The sequence below is a fragment of the Hydra viridissima genome, unplaced genomic scaffold (assembly GCF_058129835.1).
Source record: "Hydra viridissima isolate aposymbiotic clone 2 unplaced genomic scaffold, HvirCarnegie_v1 scaffold_1, whole genome shotgun sequence".
Taxonomy (NCBI): domain Eukaryota; kingdom Metazoa; phylum Cnidaria; class Hydrozoa; order Anthoathecata; family Hydridae; genus Hydra; species Hydra viridissima.
The window spans coordinates 14314196-14327917 of record NW_028324300.1 but is presented as its reverse complement, the minus strand read 5'-3'; the positions used below and the strand labels follow the sequence as shown (position 1 = coordinate 14327917).

General features: G+C 29.3%; 1 protein-coding gene across 1 annotated transcript; it reads left to right on the top strand.

Annotated features, from left to right (window-relative positions):
• Nucleotides 1-164: 164 nt before the first annotated feature.
• Nucleotides 165-12751, top strand: LOC145187524 (U3 small nucleolar RNA-associated protein 15 homolog). Its single transcript, XM_090084235.1, has 13 exons — nucleotides 165-309; nucleotides 470-562; nucleotides 5506-5637; nucleotides 6445-6497; nucleotides 6585-6708; nucleotides 7804-7858; nucleotides 8012-8137; nucleotides 8551-8686; nucleotides 10767-10851; nucleotides 10995-11159; nucleotides 11258-11487; nucleotides 11596-11654; nucleotides 12513-12751. The coding sequence occupies exons 1-13, from the start codon at nucleotides 214-216 to the stop codon at nucleotides 12722-12724; spliced, it is 1566 nt and encodes a 521-aa protein (XP_089940361.1). The 5' UTR covers nucleotides 165-213; the 3' UTR covers nucleotides 12725-12751.
• The last annotated feature ends 971 nt before the right edge of the window (nucleotides 12752-13722 follow it).

Here is a 13722-nt window from a genome sequence, read left to right as displayed (position 1 = left end):
TTTGTAAAAACATGGTAAAAATCATACTAAAGATGTCTTGTTCATTGTGCTGTTTACTTTGTTTTATAATTTATGTAATATGATTTTGAAACATTCCTTCAATCAAATATCAATCCAACCTCATTAATTTTTTGTTGTTACTAACAGCCATGGCAACCATGATATCTTAATCTTAAATGTGCTACTTTTTTAGTTTCTTTATAAAATTATAAAATGGCTGGCGTATTTCAAAAGCTTCCGTTAAAAAAATTTCCAAAAACAGAACTAAGAACTGATTCAAGAGAACAGAAGCAATGGAAAGCGTTTCAGGTTTTGCTTTGTGTGTTCACTTGATTTGCCATGATTTACAAGCTTCTTATTTTTAACAACCTATAGGGTCATGATATTGGGGGACTCCCAGGTCCTATACTTTTATCCTTGCAGTTTTTGGAGTAATCATGGAACTTTTTTAATTTAAATGTTTTTTTAGTTCCCTGTTATTGTGAAAGAGTTTTCAGCTATTAATTATGTTCATTTTTCTCCTGTTGAGCCTTATAACTGTCTTGTGACATGTTCTGCTAAGGTAATTTTATAGTTTTTCTCTTTTTTTCTTGATTCTCTCTCAAAATGTTATTAAGAGCATTTTTTTTAACTTTCAAAGTTTTATATGCTATATAAAAATGGAATATTATTTTAATTTGTAAAAAGATTTGTTTTCATTCTGCCAAATGTTAATGAGTTTTATGTAAATATTTACTAAATGAGCATTATAAATAATCGTTTAAAATGTCTGACAATATTGATAAGCTGTTAGGTTTCAATTATGTTCTAAAAACATACTAAAGCATCACACCAAAGTAGCTGCCAGGTTAATGTTGTGGCACTCATAAATCCTTTTTTCATCAAAGTAACATGCCTGCACTTACAGAAAAAAAGGTTATTGAAATCTAGATCATATATTTTTTAAAAAAATACCAGAAATAATGTTAAAAAGATTTCTAATTTTTGACTCTTAAAGTTCATAAACATCTTCATTGTAGAATATTGTTGTAAGGTTCAATAAATGTTAAAGAATAATACTAAACTGAATTTTACATATATTTATAAATATAAAATTAATAAATATTTGTATAAAGCGTGTACACGAAATAAATGTGAAAGAATATTTTTTATTAATCATTTTTTTTCAGTGGTTGTATTAAAATCTTTTTAATTGTTTTGTATTTTGTTTACAACGTGTTGTGGTTACAAAAAAATATGTTAGTTTTTGGATTTAACTTGAAATTAGTTTTAAAAATGACAAAAGAAGAAGACGTAAGAGAAAAAATTATGCACAAATATTTACAAAATCCTAATAGTAGCTACAATTCGATAGCAAAATCGTTGCAAATACATCCATACATCGTTAGTCGTGTTATTCAACGTTTTTCTCAAACCAAATCGATCAAACGCAAATCTGGTGGTGGAAGAAAGGAAGGTTTTAAAGATATAAAACTAGTTAGAAAATTGGTTAACAGTTTTAAGAATAACCCAAGCCTTTCACTCAGGGAACGCGCAAAAATATATGGAGTTTCTCATAGTTTCGTTGCAAAAGTTAGAAATAAACATGGTTTTCATTCTTTCAAAGCACAAAAAGTGCCCAACCGTTCTGAAACCCAACAAAAAAGTGCAAGAACCTGTGGCAGAAAGTTGTTTGACAATTTTATTTCTAAAAATTTCTGTTTTATTGAAGATGATAAACTTATATCAAGTACGATCATCAACAAATTCCTGGTGCTGTTTATTGTATTGCCAAATATAGAGGAAAAGCAGATAAGAAGTTATACACAGTAAATACACAAAACATAACAAGTAAATACACAAAACATAACAAGTTCGCTAAAAAAGCTTTGATTTGGCAAGCTATTTGCAGTTGTGGCAAAAAATCAGCACCTTATATTTCTCAGTCCACACTTTCTGGTCAAATATATGTTAAAGAATGTTTACAAAAACGCCTTTTACCTCACATTAAATCACACAATAACAGACCTGTGTTCTGGCCTGATTTAGCATCAATTCATTATTGTAGACTAGCTATGGAATGGTATAAAAAGAATGTGAAATTTGTGCCTAAAACAGAAAATCCTCAAAAACTGCCCAGAATTGAGAGTTATTGAAAAGTACTGGGCTATTATTAAAAGAAAAATGAAAAAAATAAAAAAGCTTTGCAGAAACATTAAAGATATTAAAATATCATTTAAAAAAGCATCAAATAGTTTTGATTCTTATTCTATGCGCAAGCTTATGGGTACCACTAAAGCAAAAGCTCGAAATTTTATTAGATTCCCACAGGAATAATTAATTTTTTTTTTTAATGTTTGATCTTCTTATATTATTGTATTAAAATTATTACTTGGTTCAAAATAAAAATTGAGGAGTACTTTTTTTTAGTTGTTTTTCTACTTTCACATTTATTTCGTGTACACGCTTTAAATCTTATTCCAAATTTTTCTTGGTGAAAATGTTATATTGAACATAAAACTACAGGGTGAGGCAAAATTAACTCCCCTATTTGAAAGAGCTGTTTTTTTTTATTTTAATGTTAACTGTCATTTTTTTTTTTTACAGTTGTAAAGTAATTTTGTTAAAATTAATTATGAATTACAGCTGTAAAGTAATTTGATCAAAATTAATTATGAATCGATTCAATCCACAACAACGTGCAGAAATCGTGACTATTTTTATTTTAAAAAATAAGTCAGTTGTGTTAACTCAACAGAAATATTGAAAAAGACATTGTAATCAATCAGCAACTGATAAGAAAACAATTTGATCTTTATCAAATCGATTTGAACAGTATGGAACAACTTTAGACTCTCACCATTCAGGAAGACCAAGAATCGCTCGCTCTGAAGAAAATATCGCTCTTGTTCTTGAAAGTGTTGCAGAGTCACCAAAAACATCAACAAGAAGACGTGCTCAACAATTTAACATTTCTTAGTGCTCTCTTTGACGAATTTTAAAAAAAGATTTACACCTTTTCCCTTACAAAATCCAGTTAATGCAAAAGCTATTGCCCAGAGACCATAATCAGTGTTTGAAGTACAGAATGTCATTTTGAATCTTGCGAGAAAAAGTGATAATTTTAGTGAAAAAATGATAATGAGTGACGAAACACATTTTCATCTCATTGACCATGTCAATAAAAATCTTGATTCTGGGGAATTGAAAGCCCACAAATCATTCATGAAACATCATTGCATCCACAAAAAATAACAGTTTGGTGCGCTATTCATGCCAAAAATGTCATTGAACCTTATTTTTTTGAAGATGAAAATGCACAAACAACAACTGTTACTGGTGATAATTATTGACAAATGATCCAAGACTTTTTAATGCCACAAATCAAAGAACAAAATCTGGACAATATATGGTTTCAACAGGATGGTGCCACACCACATACAGCCAAAGAAACAACACGGATTTTTAAAGAACTTTTTTTAGGTCGATTAACTTCTTGTTTTGGTGATTTGCATTGGCCTGTAAGATCATTTGATTTAACAGCTCCAGACTTCTTTTTATGGGGTTATTTAAAAGAAAAGGTGTATGTGAATAAACCACAAACTCTTGATCAACTGAAAAACAATATTCGACAAGAAATAGAAAACATACCAGTTGAAATACTCAAAAAAGTAATGAAAAATTCAATAAAAAGAGCTGGTTTGTGTAGAGCCACTAAAGGCAGACATTTAGTTGTTATCATTTTTGAAAATTGACAAACAAAAAATTTAAATGCTAAATAAACATATCATTTGAATAAAAACAAAAATCTTTCATTTATTTCAAAATTGTAAGCAAACCAAATGGGGGAGTTAACTTTGCCTTACTCTGTATCAACAAATTGGGTGGGAAAATGTTGCTATCATGAAATTATCAACAAATTAGACGAGGACTCAGTGTTGTGGCCTATCTGAAAATAATTGCACTTCTATCTAAAGTTCCTTTCTTAAATTTCATAAAATTTTCTTTTATAGTAAATAATTAACATGAACATAAATTCTAAACTAGCCTCTAATTAGTTTAAGACTTGCTTTTACTTTTCTGTTTAGAAAAAGAAATAAAAACAGGTAACAATTTCCAAAGTTAACATTTTTTAAAGTTAATTTTGCAATATTTTTTTATTAGGTTGCTATGGGTATATATTCTGCTTGTCTGCAGGGGGCAATTCTCTCAAAGTTATCATCAGTACACTAGAATGTAAGATTGAGATTGTTAAGGTACACAACAGTTGTGGAATATTAAATGCTATACAAAATACTAGCTAAATGAGATAAATGGGGCTCTACAAGTTTTTACAAATTTTTTCTATTATTTGTAAAAAACTTATGAAAAATGTATCATTTTTTCATATACTAGCCATATATTGCTTTTGATTTGGAATGTGGGAATGAACTATTTGGATTCTTAGGGCATTTTGGAAAATGTTTTTCTTTATGTTGTGTTGGAGCTTCTACTTCTACAATAGAGACAGAGAAACAAACCAAAGCCTTGTTAGAATTGACTATTGATACAACAAGTTTGTACAAACTCAGTAAAACTGTCCATAAAAGTTTTTATGAATTGTATTAGTCTTCTAATCTAAATCTGCATAACACGCTTATTGTGGAACTAGTTCCTTTAAATTGGTTTTATGTTATTCCTTGGCCTAAGTTCCACAGCTGGCTTAAATACGTAAAGTTGGGAAGGTAATAATTCAAACAAGAAATAAGAAAATCTGTACTTTCTGAAAAACAATATTTTACAATCAAATACCAAATTTGACTCCAATTGATACAATAACCCAGATAAAGAGTTTGTTTTTATCAGCACAAGATTTTGCTAAGATTTTTTTTTTTTTGGGGGGGGGGGGGGGAATGAGTAGAGTACATGACATAGTGAAATAAAGACTTTCAGTCTTTATTTCACTATGTCATGTACAGCGTCATGTCGTGTACGATCATTTGTGAACTAAGGAATAGATAACTTTTGGTAGAAGTTTTCATCAAAAATTTAAGTTTTAAAAGATAGAGGGTCATGATCATGGATTCAGATTATGGAGACCAGGTGTTACCAGTAGCTTTTGAAAATATAGAAAAACAAATATAATTTAAAAATCTTACTTTTTATATGCAACTACATTTTCTTTAAAAAAATCTTTTCGTTTTCACTATGTCCAGATTTCAGAAGCCTTTTTTTACATAAGTATAGGGATAAATGACTGATATAAATAAGATTAATTTTTCTATATGCACTAGACAAAAGTAGTCTGGCAGTTAAATTGGCCTAGTGTGTATAAGATGAGCAAAGTGTGTGTAAGATAAGTTTTTAAATATATCAGTAATTATGGTTTATGTGAATTAACAATTTTAAATAAATCATTGTTGCTGTGTTGACTATCAGTTTAATGATATTTCAATTTAATGATATATCAAGTTAATAATTTTTCACCTTTCCATTTTGTTATGGAATTTTGATTTATCACTATTATAAATTTATTCTTGTAAAAAGGTGCAAGTTTTTGCTCCTTATACCAATGAAGTCAAGCGCACGTCTTCTCGATCAAAGGAGAATGTTTATGGTGCTCGATATAGATTAGATGGAAAGCTAATGGTGACTGGTGGAGAAAGTGGTACTGTACAAGTAAAGATTTTTGTTAAAATTTATTCATGTATATTTTTCTATTGTGAGTCATCTGAAGTTTATTTTCAAACAAATGATTTTTTTTTTTTTCCCCCTCCATTCTAAGATTTCTGAAGAAAAATGCTTAAAGCTAATTAATAAGATGGCAATTTTTTTTTGTAAATAATTATTATATTTATTGCATAAAGTTTTTACACTTAAAGTTTTGTGCATTTTGAAATGAATATGTCTGGTATGGTTGGGTCAGGTACATGTACCCTTGACCAACTTGTTCTGAATAACATACTTTTAATGACTGCACAAAACTTTACATAAAGATTTTTTATATAAAGATACCAGAGAATGAGAAAAAAACGTTTGAGAAACTTTTAAAAAGTTTAAGTTTTTAATTTTTTTTATAAAGTTAAGAAACTCATATTCAAAACAAAGAAAGTATTTTAATAATAAAGGTGTTGTTTTGGATAAAACTATAAAAGTAACATCTTTATTTACTACTAATTTCAACTTTATTATTTAAAAACAAAAAAACAACAAAAAAAAAAAAACAGACAAAAAAAAAACAGAGGGATCCAAATCTAATCTAAAGAGTTTGTTAATAAGAATTTCTTCTTTTAAATGACTTAATAACAAACTTACAAACAAACAAATTCTTTTTTTATGATTAAAATTTCTTGCTAGGTATGTATGCAATGTAATGTAATGTATGTATGTATGTATGTATGTATGTATGTATGTATGTATGTATGTATGTATGTATGTATGTATGTATGTATGTAACTTTAAGCAAATTTTTTTTTTTTTTTTTAGGTATTAGATGTAAATAGTCGAGCTATTCTGAGAAATTTGAAGGGTCACACCAAGTATATTTATATTCATTTATCTTTTCTTATGTTGCAATTTTTATTAGTTTCTCTCATTTTTTATAATCATATTTAAAAAACTTTTAGACCAACTCATGTGTGTAGTTTTGGTAGAGAACATATGAAGGTTTTTTCGGCATCTGATGACAAAACTGTTCGTTGCTGGGATCTTCCCACTGAAAAAGAAACATTTTTAGTGAAGGCACATAAAGTGAGTTATCATGAAGCAGTACAACTGTTTAAGTTTATTGGTGGTAAATTTTAAAAAATAGATTTAAAATTTTTCTGCATGTATTTATATTGTATTAAGTATCAACAATACTGGAATGTTGTTGACATTTTTCTTTTAGTGCTAATTTTATTACTGCAACCAACAAATTACAACAGTTCTGAAGTTTTAACAAGAGAAACTTTTTTACTTCATAATTTTTGATAAATGATTACATAAGTTTAAAAGTTTACAAATTAACTGCTTAAAAATGCTGAAATCTTAAAAAACTAAGGTTTGTTATGAACTTTAATATTTAAATGGTTAAACTGTAGAAAATATTTTGTTATATATGCTGCTGTTCAAACATTAGAGACTACTTATGAGATGTGCAAATATGTAATTATTTAGTCAAAAACATTACTTTGCCCTTAACATAAGAAAAAAAGCTAAAATGGGCCCTTGCTCACTGTGAATAGATAAAAGGAGACTTTGAAGTACTTTGGAGCAACAAATTAAAGTTTAAGATATTTGATTAAAAAAAAGAATTTAATTTGCCAAAGAGAAGATGTTACCAGAGTGCATGGTGCTTACATTGAAGGATCATGGGGCTCTGTCATGTTTGACATTATTTCTTTTTTTAATTTTCCTGTTGGAGGTTTATTTAAAATTGGTGATATAATGAAAAAAAGAAGAAGAAGTTAGAACTCTTGAACAAAATACAGTTCCATTTTGTTCAAGAGTTCTAACTTCTTCTTTTGAAAATAATCCCAAACATAGCTCCAAACTATGTAGATGCTATTTAGTTCGAAAAGAAGGTGAAAATGTCTTGAACAACATGATTTTGGCCTTCACAAAATCCTGAATTCTATTAAACCTCTGTGAAACAAACTGGACAGAAAAGCCTGTATCCACCCAAGCAGGAATTTTGTGGAATTTCTTGAAAGATAGTTGGATTAACATATTCTATGAAACCTAAACACTTTGGTAGCTCCAATACCTATGTTACCATATTATTTTATCCTTTAACTTTTTTTTTGGTCTCAAACTTTGGCCAGCAGTATAGATACAGTTTTTTTCACTTCTTTTTTACTTTAGGATTATATAAGATCAGGATGCATTAATCCAACAAGTTCTGAGATATTCGTTAGTGGTACCTGATTGTATTGTTTTTTCCCCTGATTTTCTTATTAGTTTTATCTTCTTAGGGTTTTTATTTATTTTATTTTTCATATTTGCTTTGTTAATTTGTTGATTAAGTTTGTTTTCTTACTACATGCGATTGAAATAAACATTTTTACATTAGGATCATATGATCATACCATAAAAATGTGGGACTTGCGCTCATCATCAGTAGCTATGGAAATGAAGCATGGTGCACCAGTTGAATGTGTAATATTTCATCAAAATGGTAGCCTTTGTATCTCTTCAGGTATTTTTTTTTTTTTTTTTTTTCAAGTTTGATCCTTGGAACAAAAATAAAAAATGAATAACTAGGTTCTAGTATTAACTTTTTATAGTTAATCTTAAAATAATAAAATTATTTTAGTTCATAATTTTTTTATCTGTAGATAATTTAGAGTTTCTTAAAAATCTTGTAAAATATAAAAACATAAATGATATGTTTCTTTATCATAGTATTGGGGTTAACGTTTCACTGTGTAGATAGTTGCTAAAACTACGTTTTAATGTGTCTAGGTGGCATCATTGTTATATTGTATAGGTGGTAACTTTATCAGCATTTTACTGTAGGAAGATTAAAACCACATCATTTTTTAGTGTATAGTTGATAACCTCATCATTCCTTAGAGTATAGTTGGTAACTACATCTGTTTTATTCTGCAGGTGGAAATTACATAAATGTTTGGGACATATTAGCTGGTGGTAAACTTTATCATCAGTTTTCAAACCATCAAAAAACAATAACATCACTTTGTTTTAATGGAGATTATACTCGATTATTATCTGGATCACTTGACAGGTGCTATGATATATTTATATGGGATGTAATTTTTAGGGGATCACGTTTAATGCTCTTTTAGCGTAAGGACTTCTTATGTTTCTGTATTTTTAAAAAAAAATCATAAAATGTGCAACAATTGTTTTATATACAGTGGTTTTCATAAATTTAGACGCACTCATATTTAAGAATTTAAATTTTTAGTTTTTTAACGATAAAACAATAATGAAAAAAGATTTTGGTTTAGATTTTTTTTCCTATTTATAAGATAAATACATACAGAATACAAAATTTTAAAAAAATTTACAAAAAAAATACAAATATTAAGTAATAATTAGGTACAACTACATGGTATTAAAAAAGACAAAAAAAAATGTTCATAAATTTAGACGCACGATACATTAGGAGGCGTAATTTATGAACCTATCAATATTTTATGTATCTGCCTTTTGCTTTAATACAACTAAGAACTCTTCTAGGCATAGACTCAACAAGATTTTTGCACATCGCTTCGGGGACCCTATACCAGGTCTCCTTAAGGATGTTCTTCAGCTGGTCAAGTGTGGAAATTTGAACCTTTGCCAATTCACGGTCAATCCAAACCCAAATGTTTTCAATTGGGTTCAAATCAGGTCAGTATGGAGGCTACGGTATTGTCTTGATATTATTATCGTTGAACCACTCCTTTGTATAGTATGCAGTATGTGTAGTAGCGCCATCTTGTTGAAGTTTCCATGGTTTATCATTGAGCATAAGCAGGTCAATTGATGAAATTAGGTTGTTTTCCAGTACTATTACGTATATTCTGGAGTTGATTCTCCCGGTGTATGTTTGGCACATACCAACACCTTTGTAATTGAAGCATGACCAGATTCCTATCAAGCCTCCTCCACTTTGTACAGTCGGTCTAATGTATCTGGCGTAATACTTTTTGTGAGCCATTCTTTTGACTGTTATGATAGATTTGCAATTGATAAGCTCAAAGTTACTCTCATCACTCCACATAATGTTTTTCCATTGTTCTATTGTTTAATACCTTCTTTCACGAGACCATTTTAGTCTCCTTTGTTTATCATATGGACGCAAGAGCGGTTTCTTCAAAGCAGAGTAGACTCTAATCTTGTATTTAATAAGTATTCGGCGGACTGTGCTTTTAGAAAAAGATGTATTTCGCGTTGTATTGAATTATGTGTTTAATTCTTTGTAACTAATTCTTGGATTAGCTCTGACAGCTCTAAAAAGGGCACTATCGTCCTTTCTGGTGGTTGACAAGGGTCTACCTAGCCTCGTTTTCTCGCTGGCACCACCAGTGTGAAGAAAGTTTTGCTTCGTTGTCCAAACGCATTTCTCAGAAACTCCTATTAACCTAGCAATTTCTCTATTACTTTTGGTTCCTTCTTTGATGTGAGCAATTATTTGCCACCTTTCAGCTTGAGTTATACGTCTTTTGCCCATTTTTCGCGTCTTTTTAGTGCAAAACTAAATTAACTCTTGTTTCTTTATCAAATTATGATTAACTAATTCTAGGTAAGTTATATCTATATAAGGTTTTTTGACAAAATCAATTAATTTACGCCTATTAATGAGAAATATGGGAAAAAAACTACTAATTAACTATCAACTAACAAGATATAAGACTTTTTTGATTGTGCGTCTAAATTTATGAATAAAATAAAATCAAGCTTATCAATTAACTTTTTTGTGTTAATTGGTATAGAATGAGTAATAAACATCCTGTAAAAAAAATTAAGGTACTCTATAATAGAGTTTCACTTCCTCTACTAATTTATATATGAAACATAGCGGTAGCACTTTTATTTTATTTTTACTTTAAGCATTTTCTTACATATATGTAAAAAAAAATGAGTGCGTCTAAATTTATGAAAACCACTGTGTGTATATGTATGTATATATATATATATATATATATATATATATATATATATATATATATATATATATATATATATATATATATATATATATATATATATATATATATATATATGTATATATAAGACCAGAGCTAACATATCAGTAGATATAGTTAGTTAAAAATACATGATAAATTACATGAATAGCCAAGTGTGTTTTTATTTAGACATGTTAAAGTCTATGACGTACAGGATTATTCGTTGGTAGCAAACATTGACTATCCTTCTCCTATACTGGCCATGGATATTTCAGTAAAAAGATTTTTTTTCATAATTATGGTTAATATCAAGGAAAAACCTTAACATTTTTTATTATTATTTTATTTTTAATTGATTGTTATCTATGTGTTGTATTTTCCTGCCAGTATCTTACGTCGTCACTGACTGCATTTTAGGCAGATAGTCAACACCTAACGGTTGGAATGTCAGATGGTGCAATTTCTTTACGTCATAAAAATCAAAATTCGGCCACTAAAGGCACTAGTCAGAAGCGAGCGCGTAAGCTTATACCAGGAACTTATTTACACCGTGTTAGGAATCAATCAGCAAAAGCACATAAAGTATTAATTTTTTTTGGTTTTGTTGTTGTTGTTTTTTTTTGTTGTTGTTGTTTTTTTGAATCCCTAATTTGCGTTCTGGTTTATGTTTAATAAATTAGCATGATGTTGTTATCCGTGATACTTTCGCACGAAAACTTTCAAAACCCGATCGTCTATTACAAAAGTTTCGCTATCGCGACGCGCTTGACCTTGTGCTTGGTGAAGAGCGCAGTAATACAGATTATGTAATCAGTTTGATGACAGAACTGTCAAGAAGAAATGCTTTAGAAATAGCGCTTGCAGATAGAGACGCAGACTCCTTACAAAACTTAATGAACTTTTTAGTGAAGTAAACATTAATTCAATCTTTGGTTCTAGTATGTGAAGTATATATTTCTTAACCTCTTGGCGTAAATTTTTCTCTATATTTTCATCGTCTGTTTTTTTTTTTTTTTAGAAATATATCTCGGCCATTTTATGCGAAAACACTAGTACCAATAGCAGATCTTGTTTTGAGTAAGTTTATTTTTTAGCAAAAAAAGAATAGAAGTAGTTTCTCATTTATTGAATAATCAAATCATGTTCCTCTACAGCATGATTTTAATAAAGATACGGTAATGAAGTTTCAAATCAATGATAACATTGGCTTCCACAAAAAATGTTGTCTACAATCCAATTATTAATTATAAATAATTCGGGTGTTTAGAGCCTATAAATGGAAGCTTTTTCCAGGTCAAATGTTCACAGCACAACCTTTTTTTTAAAAAAATCGCAAAAAATTTTTCGCAAATTAATTCACTCTAGCATTTAAATGTACAATTAGCACTAAATTGTGGCTGTCCATTTTTCTGTAACACTTGATTGTATTGTAATCAATCTTTTGGTAGTTTCGACGAATCAAATTTTATAATTCTAATTATTTAGTTAAATTATTTAATGAGCCTAATTACTTTTTCTAATAATTTCATTATTATAATTTGGGGAACTTTCCGAGTTTTTGACTGCCTGTAATCTCCTGTGGTACAGAAAAGAACTGAAACACCGCAGATGTAAAAATAAAATGATACTTAGTGAGAAGGAACACATCGCAAAGTCAATTAGGAGGAAAAAGATCAAATGATGAAAAGTCTGCGGACTTAATGGACAAAATCATGTGGAATTCGGCACCCTTTTGTTATCGAGAAAAAATTCGGGATTTTCTTTAAAAATTGAAAAACTTTGTTCCGTTTTTTTGTAACACTTTTGTAATTCAGTAGTTGTAGAAGTTAAAGACGTAATGGAAACGTTACGAAGATTCGGATATAAAATTAATACAAATGTTGAAGTTTTTTTTTTTTTCGTGTTCTATAAAAGTTTTGCTTTGATTTTTTTCAGCCATGTACTCCTCTATTGTTGGTACGAACAAAAGGTTCGATCACATGCTTAAAAAATTAGGTTCACGCATCAAAACCGATCTACGAACGTACGAAGAAATGATGAAGTTGCTTGGAGCTATGGAGCAAATCTTTGCTATGATTACACCCCCTGCTGACGAAATATACGTAGATCAAAATTTAAATGAAGTTATTGATTTTGTAGTTGAGTGAGAAAAAAGGAAGTGAGATTATACCCTCTGTTTGTGTGGTTTTTTTACGTCCTGTTTTACTCTGTTTCGAATTTCGTTCAAAACTCTTTGAAAATTCCACGATAAATCTATCTAGACCGTTTCTACTTAAAGGCTATTCTAGGCGGTTTCTACTTAAAGGCTTGTCTAGGCGGTTTCTTTTTTAGCATAGTTACAGCATATTTATTGATTCATTTCTTTAAATATATCAAAGACACTGTTTATCAATCTTTTTACAAAGATATTTTAAAATTTTATATTACAGGTATTTAATAAACTTCAGTTTAAGACAAAATTCTTTTTTAGCTTGAAAGGGTTAGAAACATCACATTTTGAGAGGCATTAATTGAGTAGCAGTAATTTTCTGTTAAAGTTCTTAACTGATAACAAAAATCCTTGTAAATAATTGGCATATGAGCAAATTAAGTGGATGTTTTTACATGTGTTTAGCATTGAAGTCTGCAAAACAGTGTTTTAGTCTTGTTCTGTAGTTTGGATTTGTGGAGTCACATTTAAATCGATCCCAATAAGCTTGAAAAGTGTAGTGGAGGCCGTTAGTAGCCTGTTCACTGTAAATTCAAAGTGAGTATCCTTTTCTGTGAATGAAGTGCTTAACATGATAAAAGACAGCACAAACTTTTGGGGTTGAGTTCTTGAACTTTTTCCTGATAGTTGTGACACAATTTATTTCCAAAACAAGATTTAACAACTTTGTTTAACATTTGCAAAAAGTCAATTATTGGAATGGCTTTGTGTGCAGAGAGATTTTCAGCACATTGAAGAAGGTCATCAGATTTTTTCGAAAGTTTTCGGCAATCAGGACAATTAAAATGTCTACCATGGTAAGGCTGAAGATTTATGTGATGGTTTGTCAGCCATTCATTTAATGAATTCAATACATTTTTAAGACATTTCAGAGTGTAGCTGACAACACCAAACATCAGGTGCAGTTCCATAGGAGGGATAATGTCAAGCACAAGT